The 24,952-nt window shown below is 36.6% G+C and overlaps 1 protein-coding gene across 1 annotated transcript in view; it reads left to right on the top strand.

Moving 5' to 3' along the window:
* The window catches only part of VAV3 (vav guanine nucleotide exchange factor 3), a 147,367-nt gene extending 122,970 nt beyond the window's left edge, over positions 1-24,397 (top strand). The window contains exons 22-27 of the mRNA XM_039726393.1: positions 3,516-3,550; positions 5,301-5,417; positions 6,090-6,177; positions 9,260-9,389; positions 20,053-20,204; positions 21,928-24,397. Of these exons, the coding sequence (XP_039582327.1) occupies positions 3,516-3,550; positions 5,301-5,417; positions 6,090-6,177; positions 9,260-9,389; positions 20,053-20,204; positions 21,928-21,969 (564 nt within the window). The 3' untranslated portion in view covers positions 21,970-24,397. The remainder of the gene's footprint in view (positions 1-3,515; positions 3,551-5,300; positions 5,418-6,089; positions 6,178-9,259; positions 9,390-20,052; positions 20,205-21,927) is intronic.
* The last annotated feature ends 555 nt before the right edge of the window (positions 24,398-24,952 follow it).

Genomic DNA, 24,952 nt, shown 5'->3' with positions numbered 1-24,952 from the left:
TTACAAAAATAATATTGTTTCTAGTTCCTTGCTGCTTTCATGGTGGGTTCAGTATTGCTTAAAGTAGAGAGTTCTAATACTTCTGGTTATTGGATATAAGTAGGACATGTCAAGAAAACAAGTTTGATAAGCAGATTTAACTTTTGGGAATATTAAGAAATTGAACTGTCTGACGAGTTTCCAGAGTGTAGATCAAACACATTTTATGTGAAAGTGAACTTTCTTCCTTCCCCAGCAGGAAGGTGAGACTGCTGTGGCTCTAATCTATTCCCCAGTCACTTTGGGTTAGAGAGAGGGATTACAGCCTAGGTAGTAAGTTTAAAAATTGTAAAACTAATATAAAACTTGGAATTCTGACTGCTTGATAAATTTTTTCTTTATGTTCTTACCTGTCTTTATTTCACAGAAGAATCTTCTCAATCTCAAAGTTTGTGAAAGTAATAAGAAAAATAATTTTATAATATGTACTCAAGAGTTTTATGTACAGATGTGATGATGTATTAATATACTAGACACTTGTTCCTTCTCTGCCCTCTGTAACACTATGCATCAGTTCCTTCCTTTGTTGAGGTTAATTGAGAAAAACCCATAAACCCTGTAATGAATTGTAGTCCCTACTTTGCTTTAAAGTAGTTTTCACTTACTTTAACCTGATTGTCAACAGTTTGACTTATTAGTAAAATTGCTTTTATACCACTTCAATGGCTTTTATAAGCAGGTGGGGTCAGCTCTTAGTAGCTGCATTTTGATATATATTTGGAGCTTATTGTGCCTTAGTTTCCAGAGCAGGTATACATGAGATCCTAAAGAGTATAAGTATGTTAAAATACCACAAGACATCTTTAATACCCTATTTCCAGGATTTTGTTTGAAGAGGAACACACAGACTGTTTATTGGTACATGTTGTGTTAGTTTGGGTGAGAGGACAAATATGAAATGAAGATGAAATTGTTGTATGAATTTAGCTTTCATCCCTCCACCCTTTGCTTATTGTTAAATTTATGAATTTCCCACCCCTTGCTTATTGTTCAAGGGTGGATTTCCCATTCCATGGTGTCACTGTCAGTGACCCCATCAGTCATTTTGTAGTCATTGACTCCAGCTGCAGCAGCACTTTTAGGAATCACCAATATATTTTAAAAGCACTGGCAGTGTGATATCTGAAGTTAGGAAAAATGCTGCTGGGGTGTTATGTAGATGTCTTTCTAATGGTGAAGCTTTCTGCTAAATTTAAAATATACTATTTAAAGAAGCATTGAAAATAACACAGTTTTACAGAATTAATAAATACTATTCATGAAATGTTACCAACTGGTGTCATGATCAGAACAAAAAGATAAATTGATGCTTCACCACTGTTAACTTGGAAGGATGAAATATAAACATCTTATTATGATAAATGATGCAGTTAAAGATACTGAAACATCAATCAGGTTTTAAACATGCTATAACTTTTACTGTTATTATTACGTCTAACAGTCTTTACAACCATCTGATATAAAAATGCCCAGAAACAGCATAAAATCCATATATCACAAGACTTTAGGAATGAATATTGAATGAAAAACTGCTGAGCTCCAGAATATCTATATTCCAGACTTTTCACAGATGTCCCTATAAACAATTTTTTCCCTTTAAAATAAGTAGTATATGTCAGCAGACATTTTATGCACTATATGAGTAATATCTGCTTCTTCCAAGCTTTCCTCCATTTTTCTAGTTTCTGCAGAGGCATTGAATACATAGCACAGTATGAGCCAAGAGCTTCTGGAATAACATTTGATTTTATCCTCTTTATGCCAATGAGCAACACTTGTTATATGAATATATTTGTCCATTCAAAATTTACAAAAGCAGCTACTCATCTATCCTTTAAGTGCTCTGGAGGATGGACTTAAACCACCTTTGAATTTTTATATCTTTTCTGGTCTACTACCACTGCTCAAAATATTGAAACAAATTCCAAATATTTAAGAATATCTTGTGACATGTAAAAACTTTGTAATTTTTGAAATTGTGGCCTTGAAGTGTGTCATCAGGTTGATCCCCTGAAACATTTTGCTTAGGAATTGTTTGTCAGCATTCACATAGCCCATTAACTTTCTGCCATTAGAAGCAGAGCTGCCTGAGTAGCACCACCAGTATCTGCAGGGATGGGAAAGGCCAGTGCTGCTGCCAGGGTGACACCTGGCTCTCCTGGGTGCCCTGCACCCCTGAGGGGTTCAGTGCTGCCAGCACTGCAGATGCTGCTGTGAAAAGAGCCCTTTCTCTACACTGTCTGGGAATAATGCATGGTTCTTTTTTCTCTCTCAAGAACTAGACTAAATGACTGTTTAATACCTGTTAGGATTTACTGCTACACAAGCCAAACACGTGAGCCTGGTTTTTTCACAGAGAACTTTAATGTCTTCCACACTGAAGTTTATTTCAAGGTCAGGTCTAGAGACTTGATAGAGATCCTGGTTGATACTTGAGGTCAAGACACTGGGAATTGTAATTGATTGCAATTCAATCAATTTAAGTTTATAGGCCTTTGTAATAATATTTTCCTGACTTGATTTGTTTTTGAAAGTCTCTTTTGGTGACATTCCATATATCATGAATAAAAAATGTTGAGAAGAATATTACTGTAATTTCTTCCCTATTAGAGTCCAGAAAAGAAAACATTCATTGGTTTTACTTGAAGAAAAAAACCAAAACATGTTTGCTTACTAAGAATATGTGACCTTAAGTTGTAAGTGTGTGAGATTTATGTTAACCTTTCACTAAAGTCCATTTTTCAGGACTGTGCAATTTCACACGTTGTTCTGGAAGAGTAGGGTAATACGGAGTTGTTGCACACTAATGGGAGATGATACTGTGCCTCTTGTGCATGAATAAACATTTTCTATGCATATGTTTGTGTACATATAACATCAATTTTGCAAGATGATTGCAGTGTAATTTTTAAATTTAATTTCATAATCAAATGAAATTGATTATGAAATTAATTGAGCAGCTGTTGCACTGTATCTTAGCAAGATACAGTGCAACAGCTGCTCAAGTCGAATACAAAGGAATGAATGATGTCATGTGATAGAAGTTGTGCAATATCCTCAGGTCTCTCTGAAGATTATAGAGCATATTTCCCAGTGGACAGTCTAAGGCCACACAGACCTGAATACATGAAATGAATTTTATACTTTAATTTGGTTGCATGTTTTAGTGCACTTTTTTACAGTACAGAACACTGAGCTGTTTTGTGTATGAAATTTAAATATAGGCAATGTCAGAAAAGCTTTGAACAGTTCTGTGAAGTAAAAATACCCAAAACAAACTATCACAGAAGAAAAGAGCTTAAAGTATTATGTACTACTTTCAGAATGATATGGAATATTTGTCCTTTATTATAACTTCCTTGAAAGAAAATAGACTTGTAGATGAATTAGATCACCTGGATATTGTTAGTTAAATCTATCTAATTTCTGGTCTTTAGGAAAAAAATCTTGATCTTAATTTTCTTTTGAAATCCTAGGTTCCTAAGCCAGTAGACTACTCTTCACAGCTGTGGTAAGTCTGTCTTGTCTTACAAGAATCTCTGAAAGAAGCAGTCCCAGAAAGTAACTGTGTTTACTACAATTTAAATTATATTAGTTTAACCTTTCTAGGCTGCAGAAGAAGACATTGTGTAATGGTTTGGGAAAGCAATACCATGCTTAAAAAGCATACCTAAAAGTATTTCTGATATAATAAAGTGCTTAATGCTTTTGATGTTTTATTTAAAAGTCTGTGGCTGTACAGCCTTAGTCCCAGAGGTCTGAAATAGAACAATAAGAGATGATTATTATATGAAGCATGGACGTATATGAAGTATGTTGAGTGAATAAAGGAAGGAATAGTGTTGAACACATCTTTTATCATGAATAATTCTGCATTTCCTTGAAAACCCCCACCAACATTGAAGCTGTAGAGATATAGGTGGGGGTATAGTTTAGGGGTGTCTGTGGTGGTGCAAGGTTGGACTAGATGGATCTTGAAGGTCTCTTCCAACCTTGATGACACTGGGAAAAATTGCTGTATCAAAACTGCAACCACTGCTGCTCTGGGGTTTATGAAGTGTGTGAACTCTTTCCCACAACTCAGAAAAGACATGGTGGTTCTGAGAGAGCATCACTTGTGTTCTTTCACTGGTTTTATGCCTTACCATTTAGACACGAATTCTGACTTCCTTTTAACTTGCCAAAAGTGCAGTTAGAATCGCATCTAAACAAATACTGGTTTTTCATAACAAGACAAGTAAAATGTTTATTGTTTAAAATTGATATTTTGAATTAATTTCTAATATTTAGTCGATTTATAATTTTGTTAGAAGGAAGCATATTACTGGCATTAATCTTTATCGTCTATGGATTTTTAATAAAGAACTATTTTTTTAGTTAAAGCTTCTTTCTAATTGGTTGTGATGTATTGGTGTGAAATTTTACATAGGGGTGATCTGTGGTGGTGGCAGCCTTTGTAAAATGGTAAGATAAGCATAATTTTCCTGGAAGCTAGGTCACTTTCTCCAATTAACAGTTTAACCTGTGGTTTTGCAAATGAGTGTCTGATGACAGCCTGTCATGATGTCCTACACAAAGCACAAGGCAGAGCAAGGGCACAGATCTGCTCATGCTGCCAGGCTGCAGAATCAGTGATTTATTTGTCTTAGCTTTCAACACTTAGCATCAGCTTTTTCAAATTTGGATGGTTTTGGCTGATTTATTTTTTTTCCTCTGGATGTTGGGTATATCCATTGCACTTTAGCCTTTAGAGGTTATGCATAGTTATGAAACCAAATAAAATACTGTCTTTTGTAAATACCAAATTTTCATACAGGTCTTCTGTTGACCTGATCTACCTCTGTGGCTGCTTCTCCATTCTGTTGTAATAAATCTCCTTAAAACTCAGGGTGGTTCAAAGGTTCTGGACCCCTGTTGTATTGCTTCTCTTGCAGAATTTGATTCAGATGAACCACTTGGTTTTATGAACTTTTCAAGCCACCAGTCGTGCAGCTAATACTTGGGCTTGAGCACTTTCCTTAGCAGATATTGTATTCACCATGCAAATAAGTACTTTTTAAATTAGGAATTCCACAACCCCCAACTGTGGAATGTTTTCATGTTTTATTCTTCATTCAGAAATCTGGAAGTGGTATTCAGTTGCAACTGATATATTTTTGGTCCTCATGATATGTAGAATATTTTCACTCTCTATTGCATATTTAATAGTCCTTTGGAGCTTTGAAAAAAATCACAGGCAATTTTTATTTTCCTTGTTACAGGTTTGCAGGAGCAATGGAACGATTGCAAGCAGAAAGTGAACTAATTAACAGAGTAAACAGCACTTACCTGGTGCGGCACAGGACCAAAGAATCAGGAGAATATGCAATTAGTATTAAGTAAGTGGAAATGGAATAAGAATGCCTCAAGAAAGTTTCCTGTTCTCATTTTTGTCTACATATTATTTGAAATAAATACGGGAAATAAACCACTGTTTCCATTACATAATTATGTGCAGCCTTTAAGAGAGTCAATACAGGAAAGCCGAAGCTGCTGTCAAAAACACCCAGGATTTATAGAAGGAAAGAAGCAATGCTTTTATAATGCTGATGTAGCAAATTAGCTACAAAAATAGAGGTTGAGTATGTTGGAGATAAGTAAGCATTGTTTGCAGTACAGAGAGATCAGTTTAATTGACTTTGGTGAGAACTCAAAGCCCTTTGCATCTCAGACCATTCAGTAAAATGTGGGTTTTTACATTTTGTGGGTGCAAATTATTGTTTGCATTCATGTTGTTGATCAATGTGAATATAAAAGCAGGAAGTACATGGGAATTCCCAATTAGAATAAGCAGTTAGCTGTGACTTTTTTTTTCTGATGACAGATTACTTCTTTAGCTGTACTTTAATAAATATGTTTGGTTGATTAGATGTCAACTTTGTTTTGGCACAGATATACATTTTGTCTTAAGAATTTATGTGTGTGGTGTTCTAGGGGCATGCCCTCAGGTAATTATTGATTGTGTCTGATTAAAAACACATTTATATTCATAAGTTATTCATTGCCCACAGGTACAATAACGAAGTGAAACACATCAAGATTTTAACAAGAGATGGCTATTTCCACATTGCAGAAAATAGAAAATTTAAAAATTTAATGGTAAGCATTGATTAGCTTTTTAACATTGTGAGATTTTCTTTGTAGCTGTTTCTGTTAGAGCAACTTTGGTTTATGAATTTCCAGAAAGCTATGTGAGTGAAAGATTTGAATTTTGTCCACTCCTGATAATAGGTTAATTTTTTATGTTTGTGGTTTTAGTTCTAAGTGATAATTTTATGTGCTTAAGACTACATATTTATTGTTAGGACTGGACTGTGTCCCTTGTAGTGAAGTGGAAGAGAGGAGAAATTTGAATCCCATGCATCAGCCCACTCTGAGGTTAGGCTGACTCTGGAAAGGAGAATTTGATTTCTTTGGAAATCTTGTTTTTTAGGAATCAATTGGATTAAAATCTATGCAGCAGCCTTCCTGCATGCATACTCAAGTACGTGAAATGCTAAATAGAAAAGAAGCATAATACAAAAGAGCAGGGAGAAGCTTTAAAACCAGGAAGCCTTAGAAATTATTTTAGTTTAACCACTGATACTCTGTAAAACAAGAGCATCCTAGAAGTGGGGAGAGATTTAATTGTAATCTGTAAGTGCTCCTTAGAACAGGAAGAACATAAATTTCTTGATGAAGAATGCACCAAGCTGTTTTGGTACTCTTATCTTCATTTCACACTTACAAGCCAGTGAGTTGTTCAGTTTTAGGGCTGGGGACCCTGAGATCTCTTCACTGTTAAGCAGCAGAAATGATGGTGGTGCTCACATACACGAGGAGGTGGCTGCTTAGCCTGTGAACCCTGCAAATGATCAGCTGGAAACTGATCTTGGCAAAACACGGCAGCTGGAGAGCCACACTGCCAGCTTTCTTCTTATGGCAGTGATGCAGTTTGATGCACTGGTGCAGGCTCCAAAGCAGAGCAGAAATATAAATGAAGGACCAAGTTGGATGGAAAATGAGCAAAAAGAATATGCATTGCATCACAGAATTGAGAGGACAGAAGAAATTTCTGGTGTAAGGACCTCACTGCTACCAACTTAGCCTTGCTGACATTCAAGAAGGAAAGAATTATTGTCTAACACAGATTTAGTTATGAATTCTGCCCTTGAGAGTTAAATACCCATGTGGCAGTGTGGTGTTTGTACATGCCATGGAACAACTGCTTTGTTCTGGATAGATGCAAGAGAAAAAGTCTCTGAAAGAAAAGAGGAACAAAAGTAGTCAAAATAAAAGTGGGAGCAGAAAAGAGACAAAGGCAGCATCCATGGAAACATTAAGTTGTGATCTGCAGTGACACAGCATTTTGTACTGCTTTGAAGGGGACAAAAAAGTAGAAGAGCTCTTGTGTCTACTTTTCATAGTACATTTGAATAACTTCCACCAGAGTAATTAAAATGTGCTGAGTGCATAAAGCAGGGTGCAGTGAAAGGTCAGTTTGGCTGCTGCTGTGAGGCAGGGTGATGTGACAGGCTCCTGAGGAGCCCCATCCATGCTGGCACAGACTGCTTACCTCACTCATCTGTTTGTAAGCTGCTACTGTGATTTGTGCAAATCATGTTTTAGAGGCCAGTTGTCAGTCAACCATTTTCATGGAAGAATGGAATTAAAACCGAAGCTTTAAAAGTAACTGAATCTGTTACTTGAAATGATTTTTTCTTTTTCCTCAGTTTAAAACAATTTTACTTATTTTGCCAACAAACAACATCTGTCCATTTGGAATTTGAACTACTTTTACCAAACAATGCAATTCTTACAGACTTACACTGTGCGAAAAGTGCTAATTGTATTCTATTTATCCAGATATCCTACTTTGAATACTACTTACTTACAAATAACACACAGTATTGTCATGGTAATTTGAATGTCTGGATATTCAGTGATGATATGGGAGTAAATTTAATTGCAGACTTTCCAGTTTGTATGATGTGCTGATATCAAACAGCAAAGCCCAAAGAGTTCTTAGTATCACTGATGTAGGCTATTATAGGCTAAACATTTTGGCAGCTTTTTTTGGTTCTGGCTTTTTTTTGTTGTTTGTTTTGGTTTGGTTTTTTTGGTTGAGGTTTCTTTTCGTAGAAGAAAATTATTAAACACAGTGATCTCCTAATTTTGACCTAAGCTTGGCTTGGTCAACTCTGATTTTGCAAGTCTAAATTAAATAAGTGGAATGAAGCAAAGGGTTTACAGTAAATACCTTGCTTTGTGCTTGCATTTCTGAAGAGTGAAATCCCACATTTGAATGGATCAATTGAAGTACATTGGCTTTGAATTGTCCAGTCACTTTTAATCTTTTTCTAGCTCTGTGTACAAATGATGTGATATTGAAATTTCTAGGGTTAATTCAAATGTAACATACAATGGCAGGGATTGAAGATTGCAAGGGAATAGCATGAGCTGTCAGAATTTTGATGGGTGTTGCCTTCTTTGGAGTAGGAATTTGAGTAACTTGGCTTCTGGGTTACATAACTATGTCAGCTATTCTTTTGTATTTACATATATGAATTTTTGCATATATATGTGAAATATTCCTGTGTGTAGCTATGAATGCTTGTATAGATGCACACACAGAGATGATGAAATTTTTGCATTGGGCACAAAGAGAATGTGAAATAGTGGATTTTTCTGTCAGTGTGCACTGACACCCCCCAAGCCTGCCCTGCTGTGGAAGTTTTACATCATCTCAGTATCTGCACATGAAGTTGCTGTTAGCTTATAAGCCTTGTGCTTTATTTCAGATCTGTGTACTTACAAATACATGTGTAGATAAGCATCATTTTTATAGCAAAAGATATTTGAGAAAACAGGGACATTTACCACTTCATCCTTAGCAAGCAGCTGACTTTGCCTTCTGCCTGACTCCAGAAAAGCAAAGCCCAACTTAAAGGAGCAGCAAATGTTGACTGACAAAAAGATTTCACTGAGCTGATTTTTGGGGTGTCTTTTCTGGTATATTTTGTTTAAATTTTAAGTGACAATATGAAATTTGGTACTTTATATTTTAAAAAAATAACCATTTTCTATGAGATTATTGTTAAATAAGGTTACCTACATAATAAAGCTGTCATTGGCTGTGCACCAGAATGCTGAATGGTATGTGGTTTCAATTTCCAATGCAAGTGTTTTTCCTTTCTGAAAGGAACTCGTAGAATACTACAAGCACCACTCTCTCAAAGAAGGTTTTCGAAGTTTGGATACTACTCTTCAGTTTCCATACAAAGAATCTGAAAACTCAGTGGGACAGAGGAGTAACAGAACAGCTGGCAATGGTGAGGATTATAAATTTTTGTGTATTACACTCTGTCATATAAATATATATGTGTGTGTGTATGTATATATATGTGTTAAAAGGGCAAGGTACTTGAAACATTTTCATCTTCCATTATTGACATATAACCAATTACTATGGCAGTGCTTTTAGCTAGGATTTTTGGAAGCTAAGCAGATTCAGATCTGCCAGGAGATTTATAAACATGTCTAGCAAGCTTGTCTTGCTGCCAAACTTAAAATCTCCCCGATATTCAAAAATTCTATTAGACATGTTGGTGAGAGATTAAACTGCATCTTGCCTAGTTTCTTAAGAAATTTGCATATGTGCAGCTACAAGTGTTAATATCTGTGACAATTTCTAATCCTTAAAAGGGGATTTAAATAAATCAGTCTTGTAGCATAGCCCTATGAAGTAGCGTCTCAGTAATACCAAATAATTGTGTAAAAAAAAATTAGATTTACTATATCATAATTATTTTTATGCATGTTTTTAAACATTGCATGTTTATTAGAGTTCCCTTACTAAGCTTCAAAAGTTAATGGACTACTGTCCAATGTAAACAGCAGTTAAAAAGTTGTGAAGTTTAGAGATAAACTGAGAAGGCTTGCAATGCACCTGCTGTCCTTTATTTAAGCTATTACAATTTAAGTGGAAATTAGCATGATTTTTAGAACATGGACAGGTTCAATGTTAATGATAAAACCTACCACGTGTCTGGCCTCTGGAAAATATATAATGTTTCTGTCAAAGAGCAAATATTAGATTTTCTGTTCTGCAGTCATTGGCTGCATCTTTGTACTGTAACAGATAATAAGAGGAAAATAAAAATTAATGGGGATTTTAACAATATGAAGACTGCTGTAAAAGCCCTGAAAGCCCAGTCTAGTCTTTGTGATGATGGTGGTGGCTTTGTTACTTTCATTTGCTGTGTTTGTGAGCTTTTGTTTTCTTGTTTGCCTCTGTTCCATAACATTTCTGTAACTTTGGAGGCTTTCTTCCTCTCCTAGTTAAAGTGAAGATAATTTAGGACAAATCAATGTGAGAAACCAGCGTGTCCCTGGCATTTCATGTAGTCTCTACTTCCCAATTCATCTTTCCATTTCTGTTCTCCTTCACTGCTTCCCAGGACTTCTGTCAGTTGTCTCCTCTCTGTGGTGTTCATGTCCATTCCTGGTGAATTTCTTTGCCCTGTTCTTTGCTCTCCCTTAGCTTGTGGTCTCCCTGTGCTTCTCTCTTCTCTTCCTCTTGCCATCTCTTGTGCTTGCCTCATCCCTTGCCTCTGCACAGCACTGAGGCTTTAATTGTTGAGAGAACATGTCCTGCTTGATTTACTTTGCTTTTTTTTGTGTTATTATTGACTGTGAGAGGAACCAGATTGTTTTCTGTCTTTTTCCTTAGGCCAGTTAGAATGTATCTCAGTTTGAATATATCTGTACTATCCACCAGCTTCTTGTTCTGCCAGAGCTCAATCCTTTCCTGCTTTACAGGATACAAGATTTATGGTACATCCTCATTCACTTCAGTCATCATACAAAAGAAAACATCATCTTTTACAAGACCTTATAGGCAGTATGTGGGAGAGCAAGAGAAATGACTGGGGGATGCTCTCATTTTAGTCCAGGGGATGAGGAAGGGCTACAGTAACTATCAGCCCTTTGATGTTACAAACTGTGCTGGTGCAAACTGCAGGTTTTGTCTTAGACCAAACTGACCTGAAAAACCTTTCAATTCCCAAACTCCTCATGTAAAATCTAATAGATTTCCATAATTCTGCTGCTCTGTCTAGACTCTGAATGACACTTCCTTTCATGGATTGGACAGTAAAGTGTGTCGAATACAGTGTGGTGTTTCATTTGTTGGTTTTTTTTTGGTTGGTTTTTTTTTTTTTTTTCTTGTTTGTTTTGTTTTTCTTGTTTAACCAAAATGTCCATGATTATTAGTCCATCAGGGTCACTCTGCTCGGGTTTTAAGTTGTCTTGTTCATTTTACCAAGCTGATGTAAGAAAGGCCTTGAACCCTGCTGGGCTGAATTTAGAATTTGGGCAACTTGAGGCTGTGGTTTGGTTTAGTAGAGGAAGCAAATAAGTCATGTGGGGCAGCATTTGGACATGGAGTTTACTCACAGCCCTCACTGAGGACCACCACACAGCTGATGTTTTTGATCTCTTTCCACATAATCAAAGTGCAAAAAAAATAGTTGTTTGAAGGAAGCCAGACAAAGTAGGTGAAGAGAGAGGGGGCACTTCATATTTTTCCCATTTTGCAGCTACTCAGCACGAGGCTGAAGCTAGTGAATACAATGGGCTTTGGCAGTTTGAAGCTAATTTAAAGAAGGATTTGGGTTTAATGCAGTATTTTTCTCTATACTATTCACATATCTGGATTTTTTTAATGAAGCCACTTTTGAAAAGACATCAGCTTTTTTTTCAGGATATATAACTGACAGAATAAGTGGGAAAAGTATTTCCAAAAAAACATTAGTTGAAGCACTGCAGACTTTGACAGAGTTTTATCATTTTCTGCTGCCAAGGTCTTTGAGCTGCTGTGAAATTGGATGGCAATACTAAATCGACTTTACTTCCCAGAAAAGAATAAGAAAGACGTATGTTAATTTTTTTTGGTATTTGTTATGTTTTCATCTAGCCATTTGGGAAAATAAAAACAACTGGTATTTAATTTAACTTGTGATTTCTAATATGAATCATAATAAGTCATCTTGTAACTTCTTCAGTTTTCATGGAATTTGATTCTTGCTTCAGCATCTACTCGATTTTTAGAATAATTTTTTAGAATAAAAATCTCCTAGTGGGATAGTTATTTTGCCTTTCTGGTTTCTGGCTTCCCACCTGGGTTAGAACTTTGCATTTCCAACAACACAGGTGACATCTGCATCTCCTTGCAGATGTCACCTGTGTTGTTCTTATATTCATTGTACGCTTCTTTTAATGTGGTTGTAAAAGCTGTCAGATGTTTACTTCTGTCAATATAGAACTTCAATTTAATTGGGAAGATTTTTTAGGAAATTGTATGTCCTTTCTTCTTAGTTTTTCAGTCTTAGGCTTTTCTAGACACAGACAGTATGACCAAGTTTTGTTTTGCTCCACAGAAAAATACTAATTCTTACATTAGATTACAGGAATGATCAACCAGTTAATGAAATAAAGGCAAAAAGGGAAGAAAAGTGGACATTACGCTGTGGAGTGGAATAATGGCACTTTATTCTGATTTGCTGATGCAGAGCACAATCATATCGAGAAATTAGAATCTTTATGAAATTTCAATTTTAATGTAACTTAAATAATGAAGTCAAGTTCTACCTGAGTGATATTTTTCTTTGTCAGTTAACTAGGAGTAGGTATATTAAGTAGTTATCACGTCCTACTTGTGCTTAATGCATTAACTACCTACTAATGCTTAATGCATTAACTGTGTGAAAGAATCTGTTAGTAAAGTAAAACAAAGCAAGTATCATCCCAACCCTTAGGGAATCAAAGGAATTCAGCCTTTCTGCTTAAAGCCAACACCAACACCCACCCTATCATCAAAACAGATCAGTTATCTGTAGAAATCTAGCAGGATTTCCTTGCCCACATAGGTTTACTTGTCCAGAATTTGACACACAAAACCAAACTTCCAGCTATACCAGAGAAAAAAAATTGGGATAAAGTCTGCTCAGTTAAAGACCAGCCATCGTCCATACAGCACCTAACCTGGGTGTGTTCCTGTGGGCTGCTGTTCCACTCTGCCATTGTGCTTCTGGACAAGTAAAGGCAGGTTTTTAGTTTGCCTCTAAGCATGGGCACTGCTTTTGGGTCAAGTGGCCCTCTTGGTTTGTGTAGCACAATTCCCCACAGAGCTGTTAGCTACAGTGTAAAGGAACCCCTCATGCATCCCAGATAGTCCATTCCGTGTTAGAGGTGGAGAGAGCATCATCACTAGGAAGGATCAGAAGGGAGCTTCCAGAGTGTAAGAGGCCCTGGAGCCACGCTTCTCTTGTCCTGTGAGACACTAACCTAAAATGCTGTTGGTTTGTCTTGTGGGATATTTTTTATTTCTAAATGAAAGGTTTAGCACTGTTAAAATACAGTATCAGTTCTGTTTATTTTATTCATGCTTGTAGTTTGCTTGTCACAAATGCATCTGTTGTCATCCAGGTAAGATGCACAAAGCTGTACCATTACCTCCACCATGGATTCTTGCATAAAATCATTCTAGTCATCATTCCTGCAAGTACCGTTTTGAAGCAAAATTACTGTGTTTCATGTGTAGTCAGAAGAATAAATTCAGAGAAGTAGCTGTAAGTGATAAATATAACCCTGCTACTTTTTGAAGGAAAATTCCTGTTCAGTAATTACAGATATTATTAGCTATAATTTAGAGGCTGCATTATCATTTATCCAGTTGAGATGGATGTACCTTTCCAAATCGCAGCTGGGAGCAAAGATCCCAACTTCATTAGACATGTACACTATATATCTTTATTGCCTCTTCAAAAGAGGGACAAAATGTGAGAGCAGGTCAATAAACTCTAGTTTCACTTGAAGCAATTCTAGATAATTTCATCTAATTTTTGCATTTAAAAGTACATTGCCCCTAGTTTTGTTGACAACAGAGCAAGGGCACCTGTGGCTTTCACCCAGGGAAGCTGCTATAGGGGCTGGTTCTGCCTAGGCCAAGCTTTTTTTGCTTGCTCAAGAGGTTTTTTCCAAGTTGGGGAAACTGCAAATATGAGCAGTTCTGTTTGGGCCTTAGAGGATGTGGTTTAGCTGTGGAATTCCTATTGATGTTAATGATTTACAGAGCAGAATGCATACTTCTTTTCCATGCCATAGTTTGGAGTTGACTCCAGGTCAACTTAGACTGTATCCTAATTAAGGGCATGTGACTAGTGTTGCTGGGCTTAAAAGGATTTATGTATGCATGAGTTCTTGCTTTTGTAGTGGTAAGAAGTGGGGCACAAGAAGAATGTAAAAAACTTGTGTTAAATCTGAAAATATTTGCAGGAGGCTGCAGTTAAAATTTACTTCTCTGAAGTCCGAAATGGGTGACTTCTTCCAACTTTACTCTTTGAAAAATGCAGTTGTTAAAAATTAAATCATAGATCCAAATTTTCTGGTTATTACAGTCAATTTCCTTGCAGACATCCTCAGTAGGGAACCTTAGTTTCCTTATTAACAATGAATTATATAGTTAAAAAACTATTATTTAAATCTTATGCCAATATTTCAATGTTCTTTTGCTTTTCTCTTTTTCTCTTTTTTTTCCTCTAAGCCCCTTCTTTGTTCTGTGGGTTTTCTTTTGTAACTCCTCCAGACTACAGCTTTGTTCCCCCTTCCTCCACTCCTTTCTGGTCAGGTACTGCTTTACTGCTTTTATATTTCTTCTAAATTTGCTTCTGTTGTTTCTGTGTGCAGCAAGTGAGGGAAGGGACGAATCTAATACTTCAGCTCTTCTCTGACTCCAAAAACTGAGTTATTACTTGTTTTTATTGGAATGTAACAAAAATAAAACTCTTAAACTTTTGAAATATTACTGCTTATTGCAGTGAGCAGTTTGAACAGGAGTTGCAAAGCTCAATAGTTGCAGCAGATTCCATCAGTGACCACTTGACTGTTAATTTGCTGTGCAGTTGACATCTATGAGCTACATATTTTTAATGTATTTGTTCAAATGCACAAACATGGAAATCTCATTGCTTGTTGGTAAATAATACATTCGTCCCATCCCTGCAGCAAACCATACTGCAGTAGCATCTTAGAATACAGTAGTTTTTTTTTTGTAGAGAATGCTTTCTTTAAATTCTGCATTAACATTGTTAATTAATTTTGCCCATCTGCTTTCTAAATATGGTTTTATTTATTTCCATTTAACCATCTCTGGCTTTAATAGATGCAATCATTTCAAGAGGCTGCATAAAAATGCTAAAAGTATTAACACTGGTAGCCTCAGTCAGTGCATCAGTATGGGTATCACCTACTCTGATCTCTAAGATCTGGTCTGCAAAGAGGTGAACTGCTCCGCTGGACAATTTAAGAAGAATTTTGCCAGTAGGAAGGTGAATGCCTTTGAGGAGCACATGGAAGGAGCTACTGATGTGCAAAATGCAGTACTTGCTCACGTTACACTGGCCTGCCTTTGTGTACGGGGTGGAGAACACTGCCTGGGGTGTGCACAGCAGGTTTGGGACCGGCTTTTGCTCTAGGGAAGGGAGGAGTCAAGCACAAATGCAGATGGAATCATCAAGATCTCAGTGGGCAGTATGTTTTACACCTGCTCCACAGAGGTTGTCCAAATTATTTAGTGCTCTAAGAAGGATTCTTGGGGCTTTCCATAGTTTCCTGAGGGGAAAAGAACATAGGTGGCAGCTCTGTAGGAGAATGCTTACTGAGCTTACTTGTGCTGAAAGCATCTCTGGTGACCCTCCCTTGACTCACCCCAGAGATTTCAGTCTCCATGTCTTAGACTACACTTGGATGTTTTGCCCCTCAGTTGTTTCTTCCATTACATACATACATTTTCTGGGCAGATACTTCCTTTCAGTAGTCACAACAATGACTGAGAATCCAAGCTAGAAGGTGCCCTTCCAGTTGATATTTGCTTTTATAAAGGGACACCTCTGTAGAGAGCCATTTTGGTGTAGCTGTTTCCCCTGTGGTGATGATGCTCAGCTGGACTCCCTGAAGCACTCACCTGATCTGAAACAGCATGGAGTTAAGTTTTAGCTCTTTGCTCAAGGTAAATACTGTGGGCTTTTGTCCTTTTGGGCAGGGATAGGAGAGGACATCTTGCATTCAGCTGCCCAGTACTTGACTGTAAATTCCATTCTTACTGAAACTGGTATCTGTTCCATGAGAACAAAATTGTGAAGTGGCCTATGGTGATAGAACAGCAGTCAAGACTCACTCACTTTAACCTTATCACACATTTCCATATATTCCCATAATGAGGTTTCAATAAATGATAATGATGTTCTTTCTTTTCATGTGAAAAACTGCTGTATCAGAAAACTCATTAATAACTACAATAATAGGTATCACTTCAATGTCTTACATATCATGATAGGCCAATTTAAGTATTTTGTTACACAAGTACAAAATATTAAAGGGAAATATTGATCTGCAGTGCTTAATTAAGCATATCTACCCATTATATTCTGAGTGCTAAGCTGCATTGCTTCATATGTTTGTAGTAAAGCTTCTTTTTAAAAATAGCCCAATAATTTGCCTACATTAGAAGACCAAATACTTATTTCATGGTATTACAAGTATCTTTTTTTAAAAGTATCTTCAGAGTTGACTTAGTTCTGCTGATCTGGAAGCTGGTAACACAGGAGAAGGTTAAGTTGACTGCTGAGCACTACTGAAGGTGCTGCCTGTGCCTGGATAAGGGCACTGAGGTTTGGTGAAACAGTAAATGTACAAGGCTTCAAGGAGCTTGGAAACTAATACACAGGAGCAACCCTCAGGGCAATGGCTGCAGATTTATGAGGAGGCCAGAGCACAAGGAGAGAGAAACAACTACTCTCAGCTTTAATAATACTACATTGACCTTCATGGAATTCAAGCATGTGAGCTAGACCAGCCTGCTGTGATCACAGGAACCTCTGTTGTTTGCACCCCAGATGCATCATCAGGGGCTCAAACTAGTATTAAAATTCATTTGCAGCACATCTATTTCACTGTTAATGTCCAACATACTCCAGTGTAAGTCAAAGCTGATGATAGTTCCTGTAGTCATCATCTTCTGTTTGCAGAAGGAAAGGCTGGATTAAGTAAAAACACATTTTTCTCATTCACATATGCACTTTTTAGTTGCCTCCTTTGGACTTCTTGCTCTATTTCCAATTAGCTCTCTGAGTATCTCCCTTCTATTACACAAGATGTATTTATTACTGTTTTTAACAACATATTTTCTTTTTTAACACTTTCTCCTTCCCTCCCCCGTCCCTTTAATTTCTCATTCACTTTCATTCACCTGTTGGGCCATTTCTTTCCATGGATCTATGCTGTTAATCCCATTCTCTGTGTTCTTCCTGTAGCTATCCTGTTTCTGTCCTTCACTCAATGTTCATTCTTTCCCATCTGTCCAGGTGTCCTTTCCATGTGTTGTCTTCCCTCAATTTAATTTATGCTGGGACAGCACTAATTGGGTATTCAGGGCTGATCGTCTCTACTCAAGGTGTTTTTGTGATTGTGTCAGCAGAGAGATATGGTTAATATTTTTTTCCAAAATTAGCACTGTCATTTTCCTGTATTCCATCACTCATCTGGCTTTCTTTTATATATTTCCTATCATGAGCTTCACTTTTATTTGAAAATATGGATCTTGGATTCTAAATTAATCTGAATTCTGCTACTTTCTGCCTCAAGACTTTTGAAGATATATGGTTTTGATTTCTCTTGCTTTTTTCTCCTTTTCTTCTCTGCTTTGTGACTTGAAAAAGAGTCAAAAGTCCTCCTTTCTCCCAGATGTGCTCCTCTTTCTTCTCTATCCTAATTTTCCTTGCTATTTTCTATCTTTATTATTTTTCTATGCATTTCTTCCCTTCCTAGTTCTTTTCTTCCCCATTTTCCAAAATTTGTTCACCTTTGCTTCCTGTAATTTTTCCTTGCCCCTTTATCTTCTTTCTAGAATCTGAAATTATACTCTGCTCCCCAGAATCACTCCTTGCATCCTGCAGTGCTTCTCCAAATCCGTCAGTGAATGCTGCATGCCTGGGAGTGCTTACTGACCCTCCAGTCAATAACTGCTCTTCTTTCTTCTTTCTCCAAAACAATTGCTGCCCATGATGTGCTCTTTCCCTGTAAAATTGATTACTGCAATGCTGATAAGGTATAGGACATTACATTCATGTCAGGATCTAAACAAGTAGCGTCTGCATCTGACTGGCTAAGAGGGGGAAAAAAGCATGTTTAAGCTTTGATGTGCTTAATATATCACCTAGAGTTTTGTAACATCAATATAAGCAATAAGCTGAGAGGCTGATTCTGTTATATGGCATCTTTTACGTAATTTATCAATGTCTGATAAGCATACTCTACATAAGCAGTCAGAAATGTTGGACTAAACTTTAGTGATGTGATATAAACTGGGGCATTATCTGTTGTCAAAACTGCTTTTCAGGCATTCTGTTTCTGTGATACATCTAACAAGATTTTAAACATTGTATTCCTTGTTAGTTTAAAATAAATTGTTTGTATTTTCTCTTTAAACTGAAAGTATTTGAACATATGATTTTCAGATATCTAATACTATTACATATCTATGATCCAGTGGAGGCAGAAGAAAACTTAAACACAAGCAGAACTGAAACTGTTAATGTTTCTTAGCTCATCTGCTGTGTTTTGGGTTCTTGATTTAAATTAAAGGTATCTACATATGAACCAAAAATAGTATTATAATGTTGAAGGCACCACCAAACTAGAATCTTAAAGGCATTTCCTAATGAAGATTGGGCATTTCTAAGAGATGTGAAAGGGTTCTGAGGACAGAGATGATTTATGTACATTATATCAAGTCATCCATCATGATCATATGAATTAATCTGAAATCTTTTCAGAGGAAGGATGCCTGTGCTCCTGGACTCCTCTTACAGCAATTTACATAGGAAAACAGTGGCATTAATGGGAAAAAAAACCCTGAAAAATGCCTTGGCCAAATAATCCAACTGCAAAATGCCATGGGGTAGTAGATATTCTTTCTGAAATGCTCAAGTCCAAGGTCTTTTATCTGTTAGGCCATGCCTACTATCCTCTTACTGTTCTCACACTGGAATTGTTCAGGATTTCTTTTGCAAGTTTGAACATTCTACATCAGTGTTGGAACAATTTCTTATAAAACTATTTGGAACAAGGATGGTTTTTGAAGTGAGGCTTTTTGTACCTTTGCTTTTTAAAAATTCTTAACAGCTTTTTATTGTTTAAAATGTCCATTGGCAAAATTCTTCTGTGTTGAAGTACTGTAAAACTATAAAGTGTTAATTTCACTGAACCTTAATTTTATAGAAAAATTCAATGGTGATTTACAAAACAAACTCCTGAAAAGAATAGATTTACATCAGTCAATATTAATGCAGATTGTGACAAATGATCCGTGTAAATTTCCTGTGGAAAGTCTGTAAGTTTTTGCTCATGCTGATGTTAGCTTGCAGTTTTAAGTGCATTAATATTTAACTTGGGAGAGTTGTTTTTTGAAAGAACAGCGCCTTATTCTGTTTGTTTTGCTTCATTAGAGGTCTAAAGTTAAATCAACTGTAAATGCTAATAATTCTTTTGGAAAGAAATTAGTGACCTGTAAAATATGTTGATGCATATACCTGGCAGCAAGTTTTATTATGAAGCACAAGAATAAAATAATTGCAAATGTATTTAGCAATCTCAGGGTGGGGAATATTTTATTTATGGCTCATCTAGTTTGATTTTTCTTCTAAAAATAAAGAGGACTATACAAAAAATAACAAAAAAAATCCCTTCAGCTTTTTCACCATTAACCTATATTTAAATCTTCTTGATGTTTGTAGTGCAGATGTTTTTGCACAAAATGAATGCCAGTGTATGTTGCTGTCGAGTCCCTGTTTTATATTTTACAGTATTTCTGTTTACAGTAGTTTGGTAGCCTTCATTTAAGCAGCCCTAACAATATCACCATCTGCTTCCTTGCAGTGCTGAGCCCGAAGGTGATTGGCATTGCCATAGCCAGGTATGACTTCTGTGCACGAGACATGCGAGAGCTGTCCTTGCTGAAGGGGGACGTTGTCAAAATTTACACCAAGATGAGTGCCAATGGCTGGTGGAGAGGTGAAGTAAATGGAAGGGTAAGACTATTTATTTTTCTTTTCCTGTGTTTTTTTCCGCCTTCACTGACAGTGATTTTGTTTAAAAAAAAAGTGTTCCTACATTGTGTATTTAAATTCAAAAGACAGAACGTGTTCTCATCTTTGTTTCATAGAAGCAAGGCAGAACTCTTGCCAGGTAGCTTTCCCAGCATCTAAATTATTGGTTATTTAATGTGACCTACCAGGCTGAATATTTGGGCAAGGTTATATGTTTGGAAAATAACCAGGATTAATAGCACTGCTACAGTTGACCTTTCTTGAACTGTTTTGCGCAGATATTTGGGGTCAGGCTCCTGATGCTGTGGAACTCTCTTTAGCACTTTACCACAGAATGATTTCCCACATCTTTCTGCCAGAACACAATGCAATGGAATCAACCACCTTTTTATAGAAGGCTGCTTCTTTGATCTCTAGGAATGTGGCCCAGATGAAGTGACATATTTAGCAGGGATTTTTATGAACTCACTTTACACCCTGCTCTGAGACTTGGAAGTGAAGTTTCAGTTTTGACCTATAAAGGGTTTATTGTTTCAATCTTAGTTTACTGCCTTATAATGCAGATTAGTCAGAAGCATTTGGGACTGCTCTTTCCATGTTTAAAGTGCTGAGATGCAGGGTCAAGGAATGTGAGAAGAATGTAAATTGTCTGAAGCTGGAAATGATAGTTGGAAGTGCAATTGAAGTGAATGTCCAGACTTACAGCTTTATGCAATTTGAAGAATCTTTTTTATTGTGTACATAAGCTTGGTTATGTTAAACGGTTAAAGCTTTTAAAATAGTCAATTAGACAGAAAAAATAGGGAAGAAGAAAAAATACCCATTGTGCTACATACATTTTACATGTGAAGAAAGCTGAACAACTCATTGTAACGCAGCTGCCCACATTCTAACAGATGCCCTGTTACATGCTGGCATTCCTTGGCAACTTTCATGTCCTGGACATGACATTATAAACTCACCTCTGGACATATTTTGGCAAGGTAGTCTAAATATTTCTGCAGTCACCCCTTCTAGTTATGCTCTAGATTTGGTTTTGAGTTCTTTTGTGAATGTTAAATTCACTTTAGGTATAAAGAAATCTGAAGAAACCTAAAGGAAATACATAAAATAAGAAATATATGACATTACATCCTTTGTCTTACCTAAACTTTATTTGGCACAGGATTAATTTCAGAATATAGATAACTTTATAACTTCTGAAGTGTAGGACACTAGACTCTGCTGTCTCATTGTGTCATGTGTAACACCTGTGTGGCGTGGTGTCCTGTCATTGGTGGCAGTGGAATTCAACTCCATGTAAAGCAATTAAATCAGTCAGTGTTTCCTTTAGAAGAGGATTCTGTGGACCTGACTAGAGTCAGTTAAAAGTTTAACTTCTCATTCAAAAAATAGTAGTGTCTTCCCTGTAGTAAGAAGAAATGCCTGTTGGCATTTTCTGAACTTTTAGACTTCCAAACTGGGCAAATGTGTTTTAGATTTTTTTAGGGGAAGTGACATAGAGGGTGTTGGTCTCCAAACTGTCATATCTGCAAGTTTTCTTTTATTGAGGGTACTTACTCTGTGTTAGGTCAGCCAAGTTTTATCTTTATAATCTTATTAATATATTTACTGAACAGACCCATCCTTGTTGTGCCTAGCTCAGCTATTAAAAAAAACCCTTGTGTATCTCATATATTATTTTGTTCTGCTTTTCCCCTTTTAGGTGGGCTGGTTTCCATCAACTTATGTTGAAGAGGACGAATGAATTAAAAACTATCCTCTGCTGATCAGCGGTTTCAGGGATTGTAAAAATTTGTATCTTCAATGTGTTATTGGTCTTGTTAAGTATTTAAACAGCAACATTTTTGCCTGTCTGAACCTTCCAGTCTTAATGTTGGGATTTATACAGAAGTTTGGGCTGACAGATTATTACCTTCCCCAGAGCTGTGCAAGAAACAAGCTGCCAGTTTGCCATCACTGGGGATCAGTACAAAGTCCAACCCTCACCTTCCCAGAAGATCTCTGGAAAACAAAATTCTTTGTTCCTTTTCATTTCACCCTGTACTAGACCATGAGTACTAGCAATGGCTGAATATTTAACATTTCTCTTCCAGCTAAAATCTGTGATGGTACAAGGAGATGAAGGCTTATTATTTCTTATCATTGCATGCAGAAAACAGATTTCAATCATTCCAGTGGGCATAAAGTATAGTCAGTAGACTTGAGACATCAAACTACTTTACTTATCAGCTTACAAACCATTTTACACTCACAAAAACACTCTGAAGAAAATGTGTAGTAAATATGAGTAGCATTCATGCATATGAAATTACTTAACTGGCTACTTAGAGGTCCTGCCTGGATCTTCTAACAATCTATTTAAAGGCATTCTAAAAAGGTGTAGTGATGTGGAATGGCTTTAAAAAACATTCACAAATGGAATTGTGTGATCCTTTTGTTGTCATCTCAAGCCTTTTTATGTGAGGTTTTTTCATTTAAGCAGCTGACAACAAAAGTGCAACTGGGGGATAGTCATGACAAGATGAGTTGAAGGTTTTCAGCAATAACATTAAATAAATATTGTAGACTTATTCTGAAGGAGAAAATACCAATGCAAGATGATGCCATTTCTCAAGAGCAAAAGTGTTTATCTTAACCTCTTGACTGATTTGGATGAGCTTCGATGCTTTCAACTCAGTACTGTCTTTTCCTAGTTACACAGAGTTTCTGTCACCCTTTGTGACTGCAAATGGAACTTGCAAACTTCTTTCTGCCCTTTGCTTTCTTGTTGCCTGGGATGTTAATGGCAGTTCAATGAGGGAGTTGTCTTGTTGCAGTGTTCTCAACATTCCCAAATGTGTCTAGGTTAGCCAGCTTGAAAGATCAGGCCTTGTAGAGTGGTGTCCACTGCTTGGTGAGGCAGTGTTGCCTGTAATTATGAAGAAGTAGAAATGTAGTTACAAGCTAAAACCAATGTGGATGATGCATATCTTCAGATATGCAGTTCTAAATATTTAAGTAGTGTCACTTGAGAACTTGAAAGAAAATCAAGCTCTTAAATGAAGATAATTAATCCTCTCTTTTGCTTTTTGCCTGTTCTCTTTTTTTTGTTGGCATCTTAAAATTAGTGTGCACTGACACTGCGTGATTTAACTCTGCAGTGCTTTCCCAGTCTACAAGCACTGTAATCTCCACTATTTGTCCACAGAGCAGAGTCTGCTAGTGCATATTTGGGTTGCTCTTTGGCTGCCTTCAGGATTCTTTGCTTCTTTTGGGCCTTTCCTGGCCATCAAGAAGGATCAAGCACAACACAGGGAGTTCACAAAATCCCCTTCATCTCTGCAAGTGTCTTACCCACCTGGCAGGCAGTGCTGTGTGACCAGGGGAAAGAGAGGAGCTTCTCCTTAGAAACTTGAGAGATTCAGCCTTGCAGATGAAATTCTGCCAATGCTCTAACTTTTCAAGGATTTACCTCAAAATTATGTAAACTGTGATTGTGTTGAGTACATTACTTGATGGAGTAATTGAGAGCATCTGTAAATATGTAGATGATGCATAAAAATTTTGTAAATGATGTGTACAGCAGTGTAGGCTAGAGTAAGCAGTCTTTGATCATGTTTTGCCACGCAGTTTGGTTGTCTGCTGTGAGCTTAATCCTATATTCCTTAAGGAGACAAAGATGATTCCTTCCCAGTTTTGTCTGCTTAAGGGGCAGAGGAATAGGCTCTAGGTCTGTGAAGTGTTGAGTGCTTGGCTGTCATATAGTTCTGAGAAGAGGCAGTTAAATTCAGTAAGAGTTGAAAACTAAAACAGTCATTTTCAACAGCTTGGCTTTAGAATAATTCTGAGTATTCTCTCCATCCTAAAAATGTTGTAAAGCTTTTAAGCAATTTCTAAGTCCAGCGGTCATCCTTTGAGAAGAATGAAAGCCATAGGTAAACTTTACTTTTGTGGTGTAAATCTGCATATCATTGTCTGTGTTTAATGCCCTGTATTCATTGAGTTAATGCTGCATCTTAAACTATATTTTGAGTACCAAAGACTTCGTAAGTATTCTGGAGCATCTCTTTCATGTGCTGCTTTTGCCTGTATGGAGTTGTTTTATGTCATGCAATAATGGAGTTACAGTACTTTAATTTGTACTATTTTGTAAATATGTTAAATATAATAAACTGGTTAAGTTTTTTGTTTAATGATGTGTCACAATGTGTAGTTTGCTACTGTGAAGGTTGTGCTTCATTTGTCTCACCACTTTCTCATTGTGAGAAGTTGATAATGGTTTGTTTTGGTCTCCAAGATTTATATAATCCTTATTTAGCTGTAAAACTGAGCTGTCAGTGTAAGTGGGATAGTATAGCTTTCCTTGAGAACTTTTTATTATCAGGATAACATGCCTTGTGCCAGGAAGGTGCTGTAGCTTTTTTGTTTTGTGTGGGGTTTTTAAAATTTATTATTATATTTATTATTATATTTAGCTATAGAGAATCAGTAATATTCTACTGATTTTTGATACTCGTAGGTTTTTTTTTAAGTTGTTCCTAAAAAGTTTAATTGGTAACTTGTCACAGCAACATCTTTTCGTTTCCACCTTCTTTTTCTTTTCTCTCTCGTATGTGAATTAACATAAATTCAGGCTGAATTTAGCTTAGGTCTGAAAATACAGTCTGTGTCTGATTTCATGGGCTACTTGATAACCTTTTTGTGATATAGCCCATTCATGTATATTTTACAATGTAACATTCATTACT

This window comes from Passer montanus, unplaced genomic scaffold, assembly GCF_014805655.1.
Source record: "Passer montanus isolate IOZ18808 unplaced genomic scaffold, ASM1480565v1 scaffold58, whole genome shotgun sequence".
Lineage (NCBI taxonomy): Eukaryota > Metazoa > Chordata > Aves > Passeriformes > Passeridae > Passer > Passer montanus.
This window is presented reverse-complemented; position numbering and strand designations above follow the sequence as displayed.